Source organism: Mercenaria mercenaria, unplaced genomic scaffold, assembly GCF_021730395.1.
Source record: "Mercenaria mercenaria strain notata unplaced genomic scaffold, MADL_Memer_1 contig_3913, whole genome shotgun sequence".
NCBI classification, from domain to species: domain Eukaryota; kingdom Metazoa; phylum Mollusca; class Bivalvia; order Venerida; family Veneridae; genus Mercenaria; species Mercenaria mercenaria.
In genome coordinates, this window is record NW_026462100.1 from 1 (window position 1) to 25847 (window position 25847).

The following is a 25847-nucleotide window of genomic DNA, read 5'->3' on the forward strand; positions in this document are numbered from 1 at the left end:
GATCAAAGTTCATTTCAGTACATAAAACTATGCATGTGGTTCAAATTTGAAGGCTGTAGCTTGAGAAATGTGAAAGTAGGTCACTAAGTCAAAATCAAGGTCAAATTTTATATCGGAACAAAAAACTATGCATGTGGTCCAAATTTGAAGCCTGCACCTTCAAAAATGTGAAAGTAGGTCACTAGGTCAATAACAAGGTCAAAGTTTTTTCTGTGCACAAACCTATGCATGTGGTCCAAATTTGAAGGCTGTAGCTACAGAAATGTGAAAGTAGGTCACTAGGTCAAGTTCAAGGTCAACTCATGTCAAGGTTCATCTTGCCACTCAAAACTATACATGTGGTCCAAATTTGAATGATGTTAGTTATGGACATGAAGATTTTAAGTTTTTCCCTATATAAGTCTATATGAACCATGTGACCGACCCCTGGGGCGGGGCATATTTGGCCCTAGAGGGATAATTTGAACAAACTTGGTAGAGAACCACTAGATAATGCTACATTACAAAATATCAAAGACCTAGGCTTTGTGGTTTGGACAAGGGTTTTCCCTAAAAAGTCTATGTAAACCATGTGACCCCCGGGGCAGGGCCATATTTGACCCTAGGGGAATAATTTGAACAATCTTAGTAGATGACCACGCGATGATGTCATATATAAAATATCAAAGCCCTAGGCCCTGTGGTTTTAGACAAGAGGTTTTTCAAAGTTTTTCCCTATATAAGTCTATATAAACCATGTGACCCCTGGGGGTGGGGCCATATTTTACCCCAGGGAAATAATCTGAACAATCTTGGTAGAGGACCACTAGATTTTGCTACATACCAAATATCAAAGCCCTAGGCCCTATGGTTTTTGACAAGAAGATCAGAAACCGTTTAACTGTTCCTGGCCAATGTGACCTTGACCTTTGACCTAATGACCTCAAAATCAATCGGGGTCATCTGCTGGTCATGGCCAACGTATCTATCAATTTTCTTGACACTAGGCCCAAGTGTTCTTGAGTTATTGCCCGAAAACCATTTTACTGTTCCTGGTCACTGTGACCTTGACCTTTGACATACTGACCTCAAAATCAATAGGGGTCATCTGCTGTCATGACCAACCTCCCTATAAATTTTCGTGACCCTAGGCCTAAGCGTTCTTGAGTTATCATCCAGAAACCGTTTAACTGTTCAGGGTCACTGTGACCTTGACCTTTAATGTACTGACCTCAAAATCAATAGGGGTCATCTGCTGATCATGGCCAACCTCCCTATCAACTTTCATGATCCTAGGCCCAAGTGTTCTTGAGTTATCATCCGGAAACCGTTTTACTATTCAGGGTCACTGTGACCTTGACCTTTGATATACAGACCTCAAAATCAATAGGGGTCATCTGCTGGTGATGACCAACCTCCCTATCAACTTTCATGATCCTAGGCCGACATCTGCAAAACAATATACCCCTCCTTCTTCGAAGGGGGGCATAATAAAAAAATTCTGGGGTCAGTCTCCCACAATCTCCCGAAACACGGTTGGCTCGATTCTGAGGTAAGCTTGGAAGTCCCCGTGTGATTCCTGCATCGACTCCTGCATCAGTATGTCGTGGTGTCCCAGGGTGACCCGTCTCAGCAGCAAGGTCTTCACACAAACCTTCCTCTTTCTGCGCCTTTGTCGGACCTGCTGCTCATCAAGGGCGACAGGGCTTGTAAATATCTGCTCTCTTCTCCTGACCTGCCTCAACTGCAACCGTAGGTATGACGCTCTGAGTCTTAGTGGTACTATCATTTTGCATAAGAGACAAATAATGAAAAGATGTTGGAGATGGCCAATATATATAACCATCTGAAAAATGTTTGCGGCAATGATGCGGCCGTTATAAGGTTGCCACGCGATGATTGTTTAGTATCCGTGCGTTTTCACGGGTACCGCACGGGCAGCAAGTGCGAGACCCGTGCGAAGGTCCTACGAGCCTACAATCTCCGTACCATTTCCTGGGCAACATGTCAACTAAAACAAGAGGACCATGATGGTCCTGAATCGCTCACCTCTTCCCACATGACCCAGTTGATAAACATTCAGACCAACTTTCATACAGATCCCATGAAAAATATGGCCTCTAGAGAGGTCACAACGTTTTTTCATTACTTGACCTACTGACCTACTTTTTGAAGGCACATGACCCACGTTCGAACTTGACCTAGATATCATCAAGATGAACATTCTGACCAATTTCCATGAAGATCCATTCACAAATATGGCCTCTAGAGAGGTCACAAGGTTTTTCTATTTTTAGACCTACTGACCTAGTTTTTAACCGCACATGACCCTGTTTCGAACCTGACCTAGATGTCATCAAGATGAACATTCAGACCAACTTTCATACAGATCCCATGAAAAATATGGCCTCTAGAGAGGTCACAACGTTTTTCTATTATTTGACCTACTGACATAGTTTTTGAAGGCATGTGACCCACTTTCAAACTTGACCTAGATATCATCAAGGTGAACATTCAATGTTCATATTAAAGATCAAAGTCCAATTTTAAAGAAAGTCCACTTTTAGCCAGAATATGGAGGCCAGTCAATGTCAAATCATATACATTTCTTTTTATTACCAACAAAAATTATGTAAACTTCTTTTCTTTTCTAACAAGGTTTGTGAAAAGGAGAAAGAATGGGGCAAAATGCAGATTTTCATTTGTTACACAAAAACATACAATTCAAAAGTCTGACATCATATAACAAGAGGACCATGATGGTCCTGAATTGCTCATCTCTTCCCACATGACCCAGTTTTGAGTATGACGTCGTTTTTTCTATTATAGACCTATTGGCCTAGTTTTCGAAGGTACGTGACCCTGTTTTGAACTTTATCTAGATATCATCAAGGTGAACATTGTCACTAATTTTCATGAAAAAAATGGCCTCTAGAGAGGTCACAAGGTTGTTCTATTTTTATACGTACTGGCCTAGTTTTTGACCGCACGTGACCCAGTTTCGAAACTGACCTAGATATCATCAAGGTGAACATTCAGATCAATTTTCATGAAGATCCATTGAAAAATATGGCCTCTAGAGAGGTCAAAAGATTTTTCTAATTTTAGACCTACTGACCTAGTTTTTGACCGCAGTTGACCCAGTTTCAAAGTTGACCTAGATATCATCAAGAAGAACATTCAGACCAAATTTCATACAGATCCCATGAAAAGTATGGCCTCTAGAGAGGTCACAAGGTTTTTTTTATTATTTGACCTACAGACCTAGTTTTTTAAGGCACGTGACCCAGTTTCAAATTCGACCTAGATATCATCAAGGTTAACATTCTGACCAACTTTCATGAAGATCCATGCAAGGGTATGGTCTCTAGAGAGGTCACAAGGTTTTTCTATTTCAAGACCTACTGACCTAGTTTTTGACAGCAGTTGACCCAGTTTCAAATTTGACCTATATATCATCAAGATAAACATTCAGACTAATTTTCATACAGATCCCATGAAAAATATAGCCTCTAGAGGGGTCACAACGTTTTTTCATTATTTGACCTACTTTTTAGCTCACCTGTCACAAAGTGACAAGGTGAGCTTTTGTGATCGCGCGGTGTCCGTCGTCCGTCCGTGCGTCCGTAAACTTTTGCTTGTGACCACTCTAGAGGTCACATTTTTCATGGGATCTTTATGAAAGTTGGTCAGAATGTTCATCTTGATGATATCTAGGTCAAGTTCGAAACTGGGTCACGTGCCATCAAAAACTAGGTCAGTAGGTCTAAAAATAGAAAAACCTTGTGACCTCGCTAGAGGCCATATATTTCATAAGAGCTTCATGAAAATTGGTCAGAATGTTCACCTTGATGATATCTAGGTCAAGTTCGAAACTGGGTCACGTGGGTTCAAAAACTAGGTCAGTAGGTCTAAAAATAGAAAAACCTTGTGACCTCTCTAGAGGCCATATTTTTCATTAGATCTTCATGAATATTGGTCAGAATGTTTACCTTAATGATGTCTAGGTCAAGTTCGAAACTGGGTCACGTAGGGTCAAAAACTAGGTCATTAGGTCTAAAAATAGAAAAACCTTGTGACCTCTCTAGAGGCCATATTTCTCAATGGATCTTCATGAAAATTGGTCAGAATGTTCACCTTGATGATATCTAGGTCAAGTTCGAAACTGGGTCACGTGGGGTTAAAAACTAGGTCAGTAGATCTAAAAATAGAAAAACTTTGTGACCTCTCTAGAGGCCATATTTTTCATGAGATCTTCATGAATATTGGTCAGAATGTTCATCTTGATGATATCTAGGTCAAGTTCGAAACTGGGTCATGTGGGGTCAAAAACTAGGTCAGTAGATCTAAAAATAGAAAAACCTTGTGACCTCTCTAGAGGCCATATTTCTCAATGGATCTTCATGAAAATTGGTCAGAATGTTCACCTTGATGATATCTAGGTCAAGTTCGAAACTGGGTTACGTGCGGTCAAAAACTAGGTCAGTAGGTCTAAAAATAGGAAAACCTTGTGACCTCTCTAGAGGCGATATTTTTCAATGGATCTTCATGAAAATTAGTCAGAGTGTTTACCTTGAAGATATCTAGGTCAAGTTCGAAACTGGGTCACGTGGGGTTAAAAACTAGGTCAGTAGATCTAAAAATAGAAAAACCTTGTGACCTCTCTAGAGGCCATATTTTTCAAGAGATCTTCATGATTATTGGTCAGAATGTTCACCTTGATGATATCTAAGTCAAGTTCGAAACTGGGTCACGTGGGGTTAAAAACTAGGTCAGTAGGTCTAAAAATAGAAAAAACCTTGTGACCTCTCTAGAGGCCATATTTCTCAACGGGTCTTCATGAAAATTGGTGAGAATGTTCAGCTTGATGATATCTAGGTCAGGTTTGTAACTGGGTCATGTGCGGTCAAAAACTAGGTCAGTAGGTCGAAAAATAGAAAAACCTTGTGACCTCTCTAGAGGCCATATTTTTCACGAGATCTTCATGAAAATTGGTGAGAATGTTCACCTTGATGATATCTAGGTCTAGTTTAAAAGTGGGTCACGTGCCTTCAAAAACTAGGCCATTAGGTCAAATAATAGAAAAACCTTGTGACCTCTCTAGAGGCCATATTTTTCAATGGATCTTCATGAAAATTGGTCAGAATTTTTTATCTTGATGATATCTAGGTCACATGTGCTCAAAAACTAGGTCACTATGTCAAATAATAGAAATAATGACGTCATATTCAGTTCAACACTGGGTCATGTGGGGATAGGTGAGCGATTCAGGACCATCATGGTCCTCTTGTTGAAGGCACGTGACCCACTTTCGAACTTGACCTAGATATCATCAAGATGAACATTCTGACCAATTTTCATGGAGATCCATTCACAAGTATGGCTTCTACAGAGGTCACAAAGTTTTTCTATTTTTAGACCTACTGACCTAGTTTTTGACTGCACATGACCCTGTTTCGAACTTGATCTATATATCATCAAGATGAATATTCGGACCAACTTTCATACAGATCCCTTGAAAAATATGGCCTCTAGAGAGGTCACAAGGTTTTTCTATTATTTGACCTACTGACCTAGTTTTTGAAGGCACGTGACCCACTTTCGAACATGACCTAGATATCATCAAGGTGAACATTCTGACCAACTTTCATGAAGATCTCATGAAATATATGGCCTCTAGAGAGGTCACAAGGTTTTTCTATTTTTAGACCTACTGACCTAGTTTTTTACCGCACATGACCCAGTTTCGAACTTGACCTAGATATCATCAAGATGAACATTCAGACCAATTTTAATACAGATCCCATGAAAAATATGGCCTTTAGAGAGGTCACAAGGTTTTTCTCTTATTTGACCTACTGACCTAGTTTTTGAAGGCACGTGACCCAGTTTCGAACTTGACCTAGATATCATCAAGATGAACGTTCTGACTAATTTTCATGAAGATCCCATGAAAAGTATGACCTCCAGAGAGGTCACAAGGATTTCTATTATTTGACCTACTGACCTAGTTTTTGACCGCAGTTGACCCGGTTTCGAACTTTACCTAGATATCATCAAGGTGAACATTCTGACCAACTTTCATAAAGATCCCATGAAAAATGTGACCTCTAGAGTGGTCACAAGCAAAAGTTTACGGACTGACGCATGCACGCACGGACGGACGCTGCACAATCACAAAAGCTCACCTTGTCACTTTGTGACAGGTGAGCTAACAATGTTGCAAAAATAAATATTACTTTTCTCGTAAAACAGCTTAAAACAAAGCTGAATATTACAAATCAATTTTTTATGACATGTTATTTCATGCTTTTCAGTGGTTTCCTGAAACTTAATGACAAATAACATCCCAAAAACTCACTTTTTCAACTTTTTTTCTTGGGAGTTTATTGCAAATCAAAAACATGTTTTAGACAGTTTCTGTCACTGAGTGACTGACAAATATTATACTTCCATAATGGCTTCATACAAGATCAGAAAAACAAACAACCTTTCAAATCAAAATGCAAAAGAAATCAATACATTCTAAAGATCTTTCTTTACTTTTTCCAGCTCAAAAAATATGTCATGAATTTGTACATGTAAAATAAGTAAAAAGGATACATTTCAGTTAAAATAATTAAAAAAAATATGAACTTAAAAAACAAATCGTTACCGAAGTGCAAAAAGACGATAACTGCACTGACATAAAAAAGCAATTACGGTAACCCCTTTTTTGATAAAAATATGCACTATTTACTGCGCTACATACCTTTAAGCTGATATATAATTCAACAATATAAAAAATATAATGATATATTCAAGGAATGTGTTTAACACAATAACTGACTCAATATATCACAGTATAACAACAACAACAGACTATGCTGTTTTTGTGACAATTTGAACTTACAACCAACGCCTTAGCTTATTCACAAGTATAATCTGGTTCAAAGATTATAGGAAAAGAATCTGGGAACCAGTCTATGACTGCAACATTCCCATTGGTCAGTTTCAAGATTAAGCTCAAAATCAACCTATCAGATGTTGACTTTTTAAACTGGTCTCCAAACTTAAGTTTAATTACACCAGACCAGAGTTTTCCACCACAGGGTGTGAACACCAAGAATGGCACGATGTTTTTGGTAAATGAGCATTACAAGTCATATAACTGTACAATATGTGTAGCACTAGGTAGGAACACTGTGGCATGCTTCTCCTGAACATGTTGCTAGGTACTGTAACTGTCGTTCAAGAGATGCAATCTTCTTTGGGTCGGTTGTCTGCCATGTTTGGTATAAATTGTTCAGTTCTGCTGGATCTGATTTCAAGTCATAAATCTCTACAGAATTCTGTAACAGAAATAATATGAGCTGCACCATGAGAAAACCAACATAGTGGCTTTGCGACCCGCAGTCTGGTCAGGATCCATGCTGTTCGCTTTCAAAGCCAATTGCAATTAAAGAAACCGTTAGCAAACAGCATGGATCCTGACCAGACTGCACGGATGCGCGGGCTGGTCTGGATCCATGCTGGTCGCAAAGCCACTATGTTGGTTTTCTCATGGTGTGGCTCATATACTCATTAACAATAGATTAAATCTACATGTCTTGTCAAGTAACAGTTGCCATAGGCAATGTATGGCTGTTTTAGACAAGGAAGCCAGCAACATTCTTAAATTTTTCAGCTATACAATTTTACGTAACAATATTTTCAAAAGAATAAAACAATCGCTGTGGGAGTTTCCATTCTTATCACATATAGACCCTTGTTACTTTAAGCAATAATCACAACAGCTAATACAGAGTGCAAGTGCTGTGTCCTTGTGTTACGTAAAGAATTCACCTGGGCTACCTTCCATTCATTAATCTGCTAGATGTTTTTTTTTAAACACAAAAATATTCACTCAAAACAAGAGATCACAGAGTGATCTTGGCGCCCACCAATGTGCCATTTTTGAGTGTTCCAAATTTCAAGACTTATTGACTAGCTCAAGGTCAAATTTCATTTCCATACACAACACTGTGCATGTGGTCCAAATTCAAAAGCTGTAGCTTCAGAAATGTGAAAGTAGGTCACTAGATCAATTTCAAGGACAAAGTTCTTTATACACAAAACTATGCATGTGCATCAAGTTTGAAGGCTGTAGTTTGAGAAATTTGAAAGTAGGTCACTAGGTCAATCTTAAGGTCAAAGTTTATTTCGGTGCAAGTGGTCCAAATTTGAAGGCTTAGCTTGAGAAATATTAAAGTAGGTCACTAGGTCAAAATCAAGGTCAAATTACACTTCAGAACACAAATCTATGCATGTGGTCCAAATTTAAAGCCTGTACCTTCAAAAATGTGAAAGTAGGTCACTAGGTCAATGTCAAGGTCAAAGTTTGTTTCGGTACACAATCCTATGCAAGTGGTCTAAATTTGAAGCCTGTAGCTACAGAAATGTGGAAGTAGGTCACTAGGTCAATCTTAAGGTCAAAGTTCATTTCGGTACACAAAACTATGCAATTGGTCCAAATTTGAAGGCTGTAGCTTGAGAAATGTGAAAGTCACTAGGTCAAAATCAAGGTCAAATTTTATTTCGAAACACAGAACTATGCATGTGGTCCAAATTTGAAGGCTGTAGCTTGAGAAATGTGAAAGTAGGTCACTAGGTCAAAATCAAGCTCAAATTTCATTTCAGAACAAGAAACTATGCATGTGGTCCAAATTTGAAGCCTATACCTTCAAAAATGTGAAAGTAGGTCACTAGGTCAATGTCAAGGTCAAAGTTTTTTTTCAGTGCACAAAACTATGCATGTGATCCAAATTTGAAGGATGTAGCTACAGAAATGTGAAAGTAGGTCACTAGGTCAAAATCAAGGTCAACTCATGTCAAGGTTCATCTTGCCACTCAAAATCATACATGTGGTCCAAATTTGAATGTTGTAGGTTATTGACAAGAAGATTTTAAAAGCTTTTCCCTATATAAGTCTATATGAACCATCTGACCCCCAGGGCTGGGCCATATTTGACCCTAGGGGGATAATTTGAACAAACTTGGTAGAGAACCACTAGATGATGCTACATTACAAATGCCAAAGCCCTAGGCTTTGTGGTTTGGACAAGAAGATTTTCAAAGTTTTTCCCTATATAAGTCTATGTAAACGATGTGACCCCCGGGGCGGGGCCATATTTGACCCTAGGGGGATAATTTGAACAATCTTAGTAGAAGACCACTAGATGATGTCACATACAAAATATCAAAACCCTAGGTCCTGTGGTTTTGAACAAGACGTTTTTCAAAGTTTTTCCCTATATAAGTCTATATAAACCATATGACCCCTGGGGCGGGGCCATATTAGACCCCAGGGAAATAATCTGAATAATCTTGGTAGAGGACCACTAGATGATACTTCATACCAAATATCAAAGCCCTAGGCTCTGTGGTTTTGGACAAGAAGATTTTCAAAGTTTTTCCCTATATAAATCTATGTAAATTATAGAAATAAACAAAGGGCCATAACTCACTAAAAAATTGTTGAACCAGTCTGATTTTCAGGGGGACAAAACTAGGGTACCAATACATCATTCTGACAACGTTTGGTCAAAATCCCCCTGGTAGTTTCTGAGGAGATGCGATAACGAGAAATTGTTAACGGAAGGACGGACGGACGGACGGAAGGACGACGGACCACGGACGCAGAGTGATCTGAATAGCCCACCATCTGATGATGAGTAACAAGAGATTCAAAATCTTAAACACTCTTTACAGGGCTAGCGCTGGAATGGGCATTTTGAGCAAAATGCTTAAAATGCTAATTTTGGCTCAAGAAAATTCAGAAATGGCTCAAACTCTAAAAAAAACCCCTACTTTAAGAATTAAAACCAGTCAATTTTTATATAATGTTATTTTGGACCAAAGAGTGCCAAGACAGACTGTGTCAAAACATGCAATATACAAGAGGCACCATCCACGGTCCATTAACACCATTAAGTGACAATAAACCTATGCCATTGGGGTAATTAAAAGCATCTCTCACAGTTTGTTTAGCTAAATTGGTACTATTTAATGAATATACATGGATCAAAGGTGTTGTTTGTGGCACATGCCATGACTAAAGTTCCTTGATTGAATAAAATATTGAGCCATCTTTTATAAACTCATCAAAAGACAAGATTAAAGAATGTTGAAAGGTATGTGTGTTTGAACTTTATTGTTCCAAAAAGTTTAATTAAATAAAATTATTTCAAATGAGTAATTCATTATTGATGCCAATAAGTATATAATAAAATGTTTTTAAATTAATTTCTTGCTTGTCATTGTGGCTGAAAAATGTAGTTCTGAATCAGGTAGTTTACCTCCTGCATGGAAAGCAAAATCTGTGAAAAGTGAAACTAAACCCTAAATCCAGCTATAAAATGGAAAAATAGACTTTCCTTGGTTGCTTGTGGATTACTTGTAAGTTTGTATGATTTATTTCAAAAGTAATAAATAAAAACATTGCTTAAGAGTTGTCCCAGCAGTTACATGTATATAATATATTGTTAATTTATTGAGAAATGATATAAATTATGGTTAAAAATAAATTTATCCTTGATGCCCTGTGAAGCCCTGTCATGGACACACGAATGGACATGCAAGCCTATATTGTTAATTTATTGAGAAATGATATAAATTATGGTTAAAAATAAATTTATCCTTGATGCCCTATGAAGCCCTGTCATGGACACACGAATGGACGTGCAAGCCTATATTGTTAATTTATTGAGAAATGATATAAATTATGGTTAAAAATAAATTTATCCTTGATGCCCTATGAAGCCCTGTCATGGACACACGAATGGACGTGCAAGCCTATATTGTTAATTTATTGAGAAATGATATAAATTATGGTTAAAATAAATTTATCCTTGATGCCCTATGAAGCCCTGTCATGGACACACGAATGGACGTGCAAGCCTAATTGTTAATTTATTGAGAAATGATATAAATTATGGTTAAAAATAAATTTATCCTTGATGCCCTATGAAGCCCTGTCATGGACACACGAATGGACGTGCAAGCCTATATTGTTAATTTATTGAGAAATGATATAAATTATGGTTAAAAATAAATTTATCCTTGATGCCCTATGAAGCCCTGTCATGGACACACGAATGGACGTGCAAGCCTAATATTGTTAATTTATTGAGAAATGATATAAATTATGGTTAAAAATAATTTATCCTTGATGCCCTGTGAAGCCCTGTCATGGACACACGAATGGACGTGCAAGCCTATATTGTTAATTTATTGAGAAATGATATAAATTATGGTTAAAAATAAATTTATCCTTGATGCCCTATGAAGCCCTGTCATGGACACACGAATGGACGTGCAAGCCTATATTGTTAATTTATTGAGAAATGATATAAATTATGGTTAAAAATAAATTTATCCTTGATGCCCTATGAAGCCCTGTCATGGACACACGAATGGACGTGCAAGCCTATATTGTTAATTTATGAGAAATGATATAAATTATAGTTAAAAATAAATTTATCCTTGATGCCCTAATGAAGCCCTGTCATGGACACACGAATGGACGTGCAAGCCTATATTGTTAATTTATTGAGAAATGATATAAATTATGGTTAAAAATAAATTTATCCTTGATGCCCTATGAAGCCCTGTCATGGACACACGAATGGACGTGCAAGCCTATATTGTTAATTTATTGAGAAATGATATAAATTATGGTTAAAAATAAATTTATCCTTGATGCCCTGTGAAGCCCTGTCATGGACACACGAATGGACGTGCAAGCCTATATTGTTAATTTATTGAGAAATGATATAAATTATGGTTAAAATAAATTTATCCTTGATGCCCTATGAAGCCCTGTCATGGACACACGAATGGACGTGCAAGCCTATATTGTTAATTTATTGAGAATGATATAAATTATGGTTAAAAATAATTTATCCTTGATGCCCTGTGAAGCCCTGTCATGGACACACGAATGGACGTGCAAGCCTATATTGTTAATTTATTGAGAAATGATATAAATTATGGTTAAAAATAAATTTATCCTTGATGCCCTGTGAAGCCCTGTCATGGACACACGAATGGACGTGCAAGCCTATATTGTTAATTTATTGAGAAATGATATAAATTATGGTTAAAAATAAATTTATCCTTGATGCCCTGTGAAGCCCTGTCATGGACACACGAATGGACGTGCAAGCCTATATTGTTAATTTATTGAGAAATGATATAAAATTATGGTTAAAAATAAATTTATCCTTGATGCCCTGTGAAGCCCTGTCATGGACACACGAATGGACGTGCAAGCCTATATTGTTAATTTATTGAGAAATGATATAAATTATGGTTAAAAATAAATTTATCCTTGATGCCCTGTGAAGCCCTGTCATGGACACACGAATGGACGTGCAAGCCTATATTGTTAATTTATTGAGAAATGATATAAATTATGGTTAAAATAAATTTATCCTTGATGCCCTGTGAAGCCCTGTCATGGACACACGAATGGACGTGCAAGCCTATATTGTTAATTTATTGAGAAATGATATAAATTATGGTTAAAAATAAATTTATCCTTGATGCCCTGTGAAGCCCTGTCATGGACACACGAATGGACGTGCAAGCCTATATTGTTAATTTATTGAGAAATGATATAAATTATAGTTAAAAATAAATTTATCCTTGATGCCCTGTGAAGCCCTGTCATGGACACACGAATGGACGTGCAAGCCTATATTGTTAATTTATTGAGAAATGATATAAATTATGGTTAAAAATAAATTTATCCTTGATGCCCTGTGAAGCCCTGTCATGGACACACGAATGGACGTGCAAGCCTATATTGTTAATTTATTGAGAAATGATATAAATTATGGTTAAAAATAAATTTATCCTTGTGCCCTGTGAAGCCCTGTCATGGACACACGAATGGACGTGCAAGCCTATATTGTTAATTTATTGAGAAATGATATAAATTATGGTTAAAAATAAATTTATCCTTGATGCCCTATGAAGCCCTGTCATGGACACACGAATGGACGTGCAAGCCTATATTGTTAATTTATTGAGAAATGATATAAATTATGGTTAAAAATAAATTTATCCTTGATGCCTATGAAGCCCTGTCATGGACACACGAATGGACGTGCAAGCCTTATATTTTTAATTTATTGAGAAATGAATATTAAATTATGGTTAAAAATAAATTTATCCTTGATGCCCTATGAAGCCCTGTCATGGACACACGAATGGACGTGCAAGCCTATATTGTTAATTTATTGAGAAATGATATAAATTATGGTTAAAAATAAATTTATCCTTGATGCCCTGTGAAGCCCTGTCATGGACACACGAATGGACGTGCAAGCCTATATTGTTAATTTATTGAGAAATGATATAAATTATGGTTAAAATAAATTTATCCTGATGCCCTGTGAAGCCCTGTCATGGACACACGAATGGACGTGCAAGCCTATATTGTTAATTTATGAGAAATGATATAAATTATGGTTAAAATAAATTTATCCTTGATGCCCTGTGAAGCCCTGTCATGGACACACGAATGGACGTGCAAGCCTATATTGTTAATTTATTGAGAAATGATATAAATTATGGTTAAAAATAAATTTATCCTTGATGCCCTGTGAAGCCCTGTCATGGACACACGAATGGACGTGCAAGCCTATATTGTTAATTTATTGAGAAATGATATAAATTATGGTTAAAAATAAATTTATCCTTGATGCCCTGTGAAGCCCTGTCATGGACACACGAATGGACGTGCAAGCCTATATTGTTAATTTATTGAGAAATGATATAAATTATGGTTAAAAATAAATTTATCCTTGATGCCCTGTGAAGCCCTGTCATGGACACACGAATGGACGTGCAAGCCTATATTGTTAATTTATTGAGAAATGATATAAATTATGGTTAAAAATAAATTTATCCTTGATGCCCTGTGAAGCCCTGTCATGGACACACGAATGGACGTGCAAGCCTATATTGTTAATTTATTGAGAAATGATATAAATTATGGTTAAAAATAAATTTATCCTTGATGCCCTGTGAAGCCCTGTCATGGACACACGAATGGACGTGCAAGCCTATATTGCTAATTTATTGAGAAATGATATAAATTATGGTTAAAAATAAATTTATCCTTGATGCCCTGTGAAGCCCTGTCATGGACACACGAATGGACGTGCAAGCCTATATTGTTAATTTATTGAGAAATGATATAAATTATGGTTAAAAATAAATTTATCCTTGATGCCCTATGAAGCCCTGTCATGGACACACGAATGGACGTGCAAGCCTATATTGTTAATTATTGAGAAATGATATAAATTATGGTTAAAAATAAATTTATCCTTGATGCCCTATGAAGCCCTGTCATGGACACACGAATGGACGTGCAACCCTATATTGTTATTTAATTGAGAAATGATATAAATTATGGTTAAAAATAAATTTATCCTTGATGCCCTGTGAAGCCCTGTCATGGACACACGAATGGACGTGCAAGCCTATATTGTTAATTTATTGAGAAATGATATAAATTATGGTTAAAAATAAATTTATCCTTGATGCCCTGTGAAGCCCTGTCATGGACACACGAATGGACGTGCAAGCCTATATTGTTAATTTATTGAGAAATGGTATAAATTATGGTTAAAAATAAATTTATCCTTGATGCCCTGTGAAGCCCTGTCATGGACACACGAATGGACGTGCAAGCCTATATTGTTAATTTATTGAGAAATGATATAAATTATGGTTAAAAATAAATTTATCCTTGATGCCCTGTGAAGCCCTGTCATGGACACACGAATGGACGTGCAAGCCTATATTGTTAATTTATGAGAAATGATATAAATTATGGTTAAAAATAAATTTATCCTTGATGCCCTGTGAAGCCCTGTCATGGACACACGAATGGACGTGCAAGCCTATATTGTTAATTTATTGAGAAATGATATAAATTATGGTTAAAAATAAATTTATCCTTGATGCCCTGTGAAGCCCTGTCATGGACACACGAATGGACGTGCAAGCCTATATTGTTAATTTATTGAGAAATGATATAAATTATGGTTAAAAAAAAATTTATCCTTGATGCCCTGTGAAGCCCTGTCATGGACACACGAATGGACGTGCAAGCCTATATTGTTAATTTATTGAGAAATGATATAAATTATGGTTAAAAATAAATTTATCCTTGATGCCCTGTGAAGCCCTGTCATGGACACACGAATGGACGTGCAAGCCTATATTGTTAATTATTGAGAAATGATATAAATTATGGTTAAAAATAAATTTATCCTTGATGCCCTGTGAAGCCCTGTCATGGACACACGAATGGACGTGCAAGCCTATATTGTTAATTTATTGAGAAATGATATAAATTATGGTTAAAAATAATTTATCCTTGATGCCCTGTGAAGCCCTGTCATGGACACACGAATGGACGTGCAAGCCTATATTGTTAATTTATTGAGAAATGATATAAATTATGGTTAAAAATAAATTTATCCTTGATGCCCTGTGAAGCCCTGTCATGGACACACGAATGGACGTGCAAGCCTATATTGTTAATTTATTGAGAAATGATATAAATTATGGTTAAAAATAAATTTATCCTTGATGCCCTGTGAAGCCCTGTCATGGACACACGAATGGACGTGCAAGCCTATATTGCTAATTTATTGAGAAATGATATAAATTATGGTTTAAAAATAAATTTATCCTTGATGCCCTGTGAAGCCCTGTCATGGACACACGAATGGACGTGCAAGCCTATATTGTTAATTTATTGAGAAATGATATAAATTATGGTTAAAAATAAATTTATCCTTGATGCCCTATGAAGCCCTGTCATGGACACACGAATGGACGTGCAAGCCTATATTGTTAATTTATTGAGAAATGATATAAATTATGGTTAAAAATAAATTTATCCTTGATGCCCTATGAAGCCCTGTCATGGACACACGAATGGACGTGCAAGCCTATATTGTTAATTTATTGAGAAATGATATAAATTATGGTTAAAAATAAATTTATCCTTGATGCCCTATGAAGCCCTGTCATGGACACACGAATGGACGTGCAAGCCTATATTGTTAATTTATTGAGAAATGATATAAATTATGGTTAAAAATAAATTTATCCTTGATGCCCTGTGAAGCCCTGTCATGGACACACGAATGGACGTGCAAGCCTATATTGTTAATTTATTGAGAAATGATATAAATTATGGTTAAAATAAATTTATCCTTGATGCCCTGTGAAGCCCTGTCATGGACACACGAATGGACGTGCAAGCCTATATTGTTAATTTATTGAGAAATGATATAAATTATGGTTAAAAATAAATTTATCCTTGATGCCCTGTGAAGCCCTGTCATGGACACACGAATGGACGTGCAAGCCTATATTGTTAATTTATTGAGAAATGATATAAATTATGGTTAAAAATAAATTTATCCTTGATGCCCTGTGAAGCCCTGTCATGGACACACGAATGGACGTGCAAGCCTATATTGTTAATTTATTGAGAAATGATATAAATTATGGTTAAAAATAAATTTATCCTTGATGCCCTGTGAAGCCCTGTCATGGACACACGAATGGACGTGCAAGCCTATATTGCTAATTTATTGAGAAATGATATAAATTATGGTTAAAAATAAATTTATCCTTGATGCCCTGTGAAGCCCTGTCATGGACAACACGAATGGACGTGCAAGCCTATATTGCTAATTTATTGAGAAATGATATAAATTATGGTTAAAAATAAATTTATCCTTGATGCCCTGTGAAGCCCTGTCAAGGACACACGAATGGACGTGCAAGCCTATATTGCTAATTTATTGAGAAATGATATAAATTATGGTTAAAAATAAATTTATCCTTGATGCCCTGTTTTGCTTATTATTACACAAGGACAGACCATTCAGTTATAAAGCATTTAGTATGATATAACATTTATGGATAAATGTGTTTTCTGCTGCAATCTAAGCATTTGAAATACCTTAAAGCCTGAAAGCTTCAGGGGGCAAAGCCCCCTGTGAACCCCACCAAAACCCTGTCATGGACACGCGGATGGGCGTGCGATCCGCGGCGTAAAAATTTGGCTCGAACTTTTTTCAACCCAGCGCTAGCCCTGCTTTAGAGGCCCTTTCTCAAGTCTTAAGTCAAAATAATATGAAATACTGAAGACTGACTTCCTGTAATATATATTTTTGCTAAAGGTGTGTCTTTGGAATGTTACTTTGTTTGTTTATTTTGTTAGGTTTAAGCTGTACCAACATAACCATATTCTTACGGTAACTTTCTAGGTTTTATGGAGGTAGGGCACCCTAGCAGCCCCTATAGACATTATTTCAGACACTGGCACCTGGGTAGAACTACCAAACTTCTGTAAGCCAGCTAAAACATTTCCTTACATGAAAGAATTCTTCAGCTCTTGCAGGGTTTCAAAACCACTGCAGTAAGGGACAAGTGAAGTTAACTACATTAATCATCTCCAGTATTCATAAGTGGCTTGAATACAATAAACTCTGGTTAAAGCAAACTCCCAATTTTTTTTTATTATATGTGGATATCCTTATAAGCTTATACGCATATAACAAACAAAATTTATACACAAACTGACTAATTGTGCCTTGAATTTTGTCTTGCTGATGAAAGTGTTAAAAGTGTACTTTTAGAATGTAGTTTACTTGATTGACCTTTGACTTGATTGTTTATATTCTGTAAATTGCCTAACTGAAAAGCTGACTGTAGTAACAGACACTATTTCTCCCCTTAAAAAGACATACACTTTACATTATACAGAAATACATCTATTTTTAACAATTATTCAGTAATCATACTGATCTATCAGGTAAAACATAATTTATCTCTACTGATTTTAACCCTTATCATGCTGGACATGATCGATTCTGCCTTTGCGACCAGTGTAGATCATGACCAGCATGCACATCCGTGCAGTCTGATCATGATCTGCACTGTTCCCTGTTTGCCAAACTGGGAGATGGACAAGTTCATTATAGAAATTTAGCAAGGTAAGGGTTTAAAATGTCAGTTTCTATAAACCTAAGATTTTGAAATGGGACAGCTTGCTCAGCTTTGCTGTAACCATTAATGAGCCGCACCATGAGAAAACCAACTTAGTGCATTTGCGACCAGCATGGATCCTGACCAGCCTGTGCATCCATGCAGTCTGGTCAGGATCCATGCTGTGCGCTTTCAAACCCTATTGCAATTTGAGAAACCATTAGCGAGCAGCATGGATCCTGACCAGACTGCGCGGATGCGCAGACTGGTCTGGATCCATGCTGGTCGCAAATGCACTATGTTGGTTTTCTCATGGCGCGGCTCATTTTATTTCAGACAGTATAAAGAAGAGGAAAATTGAGATATTTGAAGCTGTACTAAGCAGCATTATGTAAACAACTATCAGGTACAAAATCTTCACAGTGCAAATAAAGCTGGTAGATATCCATTGGTGAAATAAAACTGACAGGGATAATATCACATCTCTCGCAATGAAGACTTTGTCACAAAGAAAGTATACTGACCTGTAAATCAATAAATTCGCAGTATTTCATGTTCTCCATCTTGCTAATTTGTACTATACAAGCAAATGTGTTATTCTTAGAATCCTCGCAAACACAATGGTTATTGCAGTTCTGAAAACAATCAATAAAATTCTACATTATAAAGATGAAGAAGAAACTTAAAAGTTTTTTGTCTTTGTTCGGTAAGCATAAGTGTCATGTTTTAAAGAGACATGCCACCAAGTTTGTCAATTTTTTTCAAAATGCAGGAAACACAATGGAATTATTTAATTTCCTTGTTTTTGGTCAAAATGGCTTTTTCATGTGGACTTGAACTGGTGGATATGAACGTTTAAACATAATGTAAATAGAATAGCTTAAATGTCTAAAATTATAGGGACCACTTTGTTAACCTTTAGCCTTGTTTTGTCCAAAGCATGAAATTTTATGCCAATGGAAGTGATTTCAAAGTATTCCAGCTTCAAAATATAAATGGAAAACATAAAGGAAAAAAAACTAACTTACATTCATATTCTGCCCTGTGTACTGAGGACAACCTTTGATAGTTTCTGAATATTCACCAGTATGCTCTACCAGAAAAGTTCCTCGTACTGGTTTTGTTCCATTGTCCTGCGGGTGAAGTATGTCTTTAAAACTGACACCATCTGCCCCTGGCATAATAGAACCCGCAAGGCTGAGAAACGTTGGTGCAAGGTCAATATTTAATACAGCCTCCTGTGAAAGAGGAAAAAAATAATGATAACAATATAGGTAAAAAATATGTAACTTGGATGTCAGTTACTTAAATAGTAGAATATCATTTCTTCAACTCATGAAAATAAGATGTTACAACTGTGATCCATATTAGGTACTGCAAGTTTCTTTCACAGATTTCTGACAAGTCAAGGGTAATAACTCTGGTCTTACTAAGTGAGAGGCACAAAAATGAAGCATGACCAAAGGTTTGAATTTTCGGTTTAACGATCTTTGGCTAGCACACTTTGAACATCTTGACAGGATAAATATTCAACCCAAGGTTCATAAATGACCTTCATAAGGTTTAGAAGATGTAGACATGGAATATGTTACTCAAATCTTTGACTTGAGTTGTGACCTTGAACAGACATGTCTTGATTATATGACAGTTGTAATTAATTAAAGGCACTGACCTCCAGATTTTGGCCAAAAAATTATCTTTCTTTCAAATTGAAGTTTGGTCATTTTCTTAACTATTTTAAAAATGCCAAATGAAGAAATTGGGAATCAAACCCGGACCGCCACACTCATAGAAAGGTTTTCTGCTGTTGCTACAAACAGCGCTATGGAGGATTTAGTGTTCAATGTGTGTTAAATATAGATATTTATAATCGAGGCAGTTTACCTCGAGTAAAGCGTTACAAACACTTTTCGATTTTCATAGTAAAAAGTAGTAAAAACAACTAATTCTCATGTGTTTTCCGTATCATATAGTCTGTCAGTAATTAAGTTTCAAAGCATTCTTAAGAAATGTAGCATTAATTTCCAGATACTGTAAAATCATTTAATTTTGTGGGCATGAAATTTCGTGGAGATATGAAGTCGTGGATTTCAGCTTTTGAACATAAAATGAATGGGAATTTTACTTGTTCATTGGGATTACATTTCATGGATTGACTCAACCACAAAATCCATGAAAATTAGTCCCCAACAAATATTAACGATTTCACAGTATCTAAAAAAAATCTTTTTCGAACGATCTGGAGGCCAGTAACTTTAAACTACAATTACTGATTGTATTAATGTTTTGTAAAGTTATGATTAAATTACAGACTATTTGACATAAGTAATCATGATTACATTATTCAATTTCGAACTTACTTAATTCATATAATGGCCAGGGCACCAAACTGTGTTGAAACATTGTCAAACACTGTCAAAGAAGTAGAACAAACAACAACTTTTTACCAGTCAAGTTCATGCTATGTATACATGATAAAACAGGACTTGCATAAAATGACTTTAGCTCAGCACAATCAGAACATTACCTTGACAGGCTAAACATCTGTCAATGTCCTTAAAAAGGTTAAGAAGATATGAACTAGACCTTTCAGACAATAAAACAAGAGGGCCCTTAAGGCCCTGTATGGCTAATCTGACCTAGTTCTTAACCCAGATAACCTAGTATCTAATTTTCTTAGATTTCATAAGGACAAATACATTATAATACATTCATAATGTATTTTGAACATGTTTCATGTAAATCAGGTAGATCATTAGCCAAGTTTTTCAATGATTTGGCCTAGTGACATACTTTTTGACCTAAGGTACCCCACTTTTGTATTTAACCTTGATTTCATACAGACAAACATTCTTGCTAAAAGTTATGATGATCAAGATGTTCAAGTGGCATCTTAAGTGTTAACAAAGTTTTTCTATGATTTGACCTAAAGACCCTAGTTTTTTCCCAAAGTGACCCCAGCTACAAATTAACCAAGATTTTAAACAGACAAAAATTCCAACAAAGCCTCATGAAGATCAGGCAGAACAAGAGCTGTCTCCATAGGATGACACATGCCCCCGATGGCACTTTGAACAAATAGTTATGGCCGATGTTAGAGTTTAGGACCTTTGAGTTACGGACCTGGGTCTTGCGCGCCACACGTCGTCTTACTGTGGTACACATTCATGCCCAATAATTTTAAAATCCATGCATGAATGACAAAGATATGGACCGGACACGCCCATCAATGCACTATCATGAAAAATGACCTTTAACGTCTAAGTGTGACCTTGACCTTTGAGCTACGGACCTGGGTCTTGCATATGACATGTTGTCTTACTGTGGTACACATTCATGCCAAGTTATTTGAAAATCCATCCATGGATGACAAAGATATGGACCGGACACGCCCATCAATGCACTATCATGAAAAATGACCTTTAACTTCTAAGTGTGACCTTGACCTTTGAGCTACGGACCTGGGTCTTGTGCGCGACACGTCGTCTTACTGTGGTACATATTCATGCCAAGTTATTTGAAACCTCAGGTAAAGCAGCGTTTGATCTGATTAAGATTTTGAAGAGACAAACGTTCTGACAGAGTTTTATGAAGGTCAAGTAGTAAATGTGGCCTCTGGAGTGTGAACAAACTTTTGTTATGACTTGACCTAGTGACCCCGGGTAAACAAGGTTTGAACTTGACCTAGATTTCATAGAGACAATCATTCTGACAGAGATTTATGATGATTAAGTAGAAAAATTGGCCTCTGGAGTGTAAACAAGCTTTTTCTATCATTTGACCTAGTAACCTAGTTTCTCATCGTAAGTAATCAAGGTTTAAATTCCATCAAGATTTCATAGAGACAAACATTCTGACAAAGATTCAAGAAGATCAAACTCAAAATGTGGCCTCTAGAGTGTAAACAAGGTTTTCTATGATTTGAGCTAGTGACTCAGTTTTAAAATTCTCCTAGATTTTATAGAGACAAACATTCTGACAAAGTTCCATAAAGATGAGGTAGGAAATATGGACTCTAGAGTGTTAACCTAGTTCTTGATCCCAGTTGACCCAGTAACAAAATTGTTCGAGATTTCATTGAGGTTAACATTCTGACCAACTTCCATTAAGATTGAGCTAAAATTGTGACCTCTAGAGTGTTGACAGTCAAATTGTTGATGACGCAAGATGACACACCACTACGGATACAGAGTTATCACAATAGATCACCTTGAGCACTTTGTGCTCACATTACCTTAAATATTTTGCAGTTTCTTTTCCAAAGCAAAGATACTTAGTCTAGTAAATATTTTTTCCACTAAACTGTGAATATATATATGAGGACTTGGTAATTTTTTACTCCATCTGCAGTTAAGTGGTCCTAATACATAAATGATGAAAAGAAACAAAAAGTGGAATATTTACATCAGAAAAAGTTGCAGGCTTTATACCTGGTCCTCTCACCATCAGTGGTACTCGGATATCAAAGTCATACAGTTGCCTTTTATCATATGGTAAACCAAACTGACCTGGAAAGAAGTATTTAGGTGCAAACTGTAACATGAAAACAGCCAAACTGTAAACAAGAGGACCATGATGGTCCTGAATCGCTCACCTCTTCCCACATGACCCAGTTTTGAGTATGACGTTGTTTTTTCTATTATTTGACATAGTGACCTAGTTTTTGAGCTCATGTGACCCAGTTTTGAAGTTGACATAGATATTATCAAGATAAAAATTCTGACCAATTTTCATGAAGATCCATTGAAAAATATGGTCTCTAGAGAGGTCACAAGGTTTTTCTATTTTTATACCTACTGGCCTAGTTTTTGACCGCACATGACCCAGTTTCGAAACTGGCCTAGATATCATCAAGGTAAACATTCTGATCAATTTTCATGAAGATCCATTGAAAAATATGGCCTCTAGAGAGGTCAAAAGATTTTTCTAATTTTAGACCTACTGACCTAGTTTTTGACCGCAGTCGAAGCAGTTTCGAACTTGACCTAGATATCATCAAGATGAACATTCAGACCAACTTTCATACAGATCCCATGAAAAGTATGGCCTCTAGAGAGGTCACAAGGTTTTTTTTATCATTTGACCTACTGACCTAGTTTAGTAAGGCACGTGACCCAGTTTCAAACTTGACCTAGATATCATCAAGGTGAACATTCTGACCAATTTTCATGAAGATCCATTCAAGGGTATGGCCTCTAGAGAGGTCACAAGGTTTTTCTATTTCAAGACCTACTGACCTAGTTTTTGATCGCAGTTGACCCAGTTTCAAATCTGACCTATATATCATCGAGATAAACATTCAGACCAACTTTCATATAGATCCCATGAAAAATATGGCCTCTAGAGAGGTCACAACGTTTCTTGATTATTAAACCTACTGACCTACTTTTTGACGGCACGTGACCCACTTTCAAACTTGACCTAGATATCATCAAGATGAACATTCTGACCAATTTTTATGGAGATCCATTCACAAGTATGGCCTCTAGAGAGGTCACAAGATTTTTCTATTTTTAGACCTACTGACCTAGTTTTTGACCGCACATGACCCTGTTTCGAACTTGACCTAGATATCATCAAGATGACAATTCAGACCAACTTTCATACAGATCCCATGAAAAATATGGCCTTTAGAGAGGTCACAAGGTTTTTCTATTATTTGACCAACTGACCTAGTCTTTGATGGCACGTGACCCACTTTCGAAATTGACTTAGATATCATTAAGATGAACATTCAGACCAACTTTCATACAGATCCCATGAAAAATATGGCCTCTAGAGAGGTCACAAGGTTTTTCTATTATTTGACCTACTGACCTAGTTTTTGATGGCACGTGACCCAGTTTCGAACTTGACCTAGATATCATCAAGGTGAACATTCTGACCAATTTTCATTAAGATCTCATGAAATATATGGCCTCTAGAGAGGTCACAAGGTTTTTCTATTTTTAGACCTACTGACCTAGTTTTTGATCACACGTGACCCAGTTTCGAACTTGACCTAGATATCATCAAGATGAACATTCAGACCAACTTTCATACAGATCCCATGAAAAATATGGCCTTTAGAGAGGTCACAAGGTTTTTCTATTATTTGACCTACTGACATAGTTTTTGAAGGCACGTGACCCAGTTTCGAACTTGACCTAGATATCATCAAGATGAACGTTCTGACCAATTTTCATGAAGATCTAGTGAAATATATGGCCTCTGGAGAGGTCACAAGATTTTTCTATTTTCAGACCTACTGACCTAGTTTTTATTGGCACGTGACCCAGTTTCGAACTTGACCTAGATATCATCAAGGTGAATATTCTGACCAATTTTCATAAAGATCCCATGAAAAATGTGACCTCTAGAGTGGTCACAAGCAAAAGTTTACGGACTGACGCACGGACGGACGGACGACGGACACCGCGCGATCACAAAAGCTCACCTTGTCACTTTGTGACAGGTGAGCTAAAAACAAGTATACAAGGAAACTTCATTAAATAATATTAACTATTAGTCCCATTCACACCATGTGGAAATGTAGTGAGGAAGCTGAGCATAATTTTGTACAACAATCTCAATGAATTTCTTAAATATATACTGCAACTTGCATGCAAAACGTCAACCAGATTTTCTAAGACAAATTTCTACCAAGATTTCTTTAAGTTGGATTTTTAAGTATGTTTGATAAGAAGTTTCAAGTGTAATGGAGATACTTCTTCAAAGCTGCAGACAAACCTTTAACTGAATTTTCTAAATCGAAAAAGGGCAATAATTTACATTACATCCAACCTGAAGTTATCTAACTTGATTATTTCACTTGGTCTGACTGAGAAGCATTGTGCAAAATTTCAACATAATACATATATGAAGACTGGTTGAGTTGAACAGATCTTGCTATTTTTGGAATAGTCAAGTTCGAAGCAGGCTTATAAAAAGTAATTGAAAACATTATAATTACTTAGACTGTCATTTACTCCTGTACTATAACAAAAAATTAGAAGTACTTAAAACAAACCTAAATGATATCCATTGTCTGAGGAGAAGAATACATAAGTGTTGTCAAGAATCCCTTTAGTATCTAGCGTTTGCAGGATATCTTCCACCATATCATCTACAGACAGGGGTTCAAATTTGAAGGCTGTAACTTGAGAAATGTGAAAGTAAGTCACTAAGTCAAAATCAAGGTCAAATTTTATTTCAAAACACAAAATTGTGCGCGTGGTCCAAATTTGAAGCCTGTACCTTCAGAAATGTGAAAGTAGGTCACTAGGTCAATCTCAAGATCAAAGTTCATTTCGGTACACAAAACTATGCTTGTGGTTCAAACTTGAAGGCTGTAGCTTGAGAAATGTGAAAAAAAGGTCACTAGGTCAAAATCAATTTTTATTTTGGAACACAAAACTAAGCATGTGGTCCAAATTTGAAGTCTATAGCTTCAAAAATGGGAAAGTAGGTCACTAGGTCAATAACAAGGTCAAAGTTTGTTCTAGTACACAAACCTATGCATGTGGTCCAAATTTGAAGGCTGTAGCTACAGAAATGTGAAAGAAGGTCACTAGGTCAAGATCAAGGTCAACTCATGTCAAGCTTCATCTTGCCACTCAAAACTATACATGTGGTCCAAATTTGAATGATGTAGGTCATGGACATGAAGATTCTAAGATTTTTGCCTATACAAGTCTTTATGAACCATGTGACCCCCGGGGCGGGGCCATATTTGACCCTAGATGGATAATTTGAACAAACTTGGTAGAGAACCACTAGATGATGCTACATTACAAATATTAAAGCCCTAGTCTTTGTGGTTTGGTCAAGAAGATTTTCAA

At 36.5% G+C, this 25847-nt stretch overlaps 1 protein-coding gene across 1 annotated transcript; it reads right to left on the reverse strand.

Annotated features, from left to right (window-relative positions):
- Nucleotides 1-5983: 5983 nt before the first annotated feature.
- LOC128553518 (N-acetylglucosamine-6-sulfatase-like) lies at nt 5984-25136 on the reverse strand. Its single transcript, XM_053534698.1, has 5 exons — nt 25037-25136; nt 22432-22535; nt 19056-19265; nt 18552-18662; nt 5984-7310 (listed from the first exon to the last, which is right to left on the reverse strand). Exons 1-5 carry the CDS (start codon nt 25125-25127, stop codon nt 7149-7151), a joined length of 678 nt encoding a protein of 225 aa, XP_053390673.1. The 5' UTR covers nt 25128-25136; the 3' UTR covers nt 5984-7148.
- Nucleotides 25137-25847: the final 711 nt, after the last annotated feature.

What these genes read in the sequence shown, in the direction of transcription:
- LOC128553518 (XM_053534698.1), bottom strand. Translation starts at nt 25,127, where the DNA reads ATGGTGGAAGATATCCTGCAAACGCTAGATACTAAAGGGATTCTTGAC. An exon ending in AGACAATGGATATCATTTAG is followed by an intron (nt 22,536 to 25,036) that starts GTTTGTTTTAAG and finishes ACTTCTTTCCAG; the next exon opens with GTCAGTTTGGTTTACCATAT. An exon ending in GCGAATTTATTGATTTACAG is followed by an intron (nt 7,311 to 18,551) that starts GTCAGTATACTT and finishes TTTCTGTTACAG; the next exon opens with AATTCTGTAGAGATTTATGA.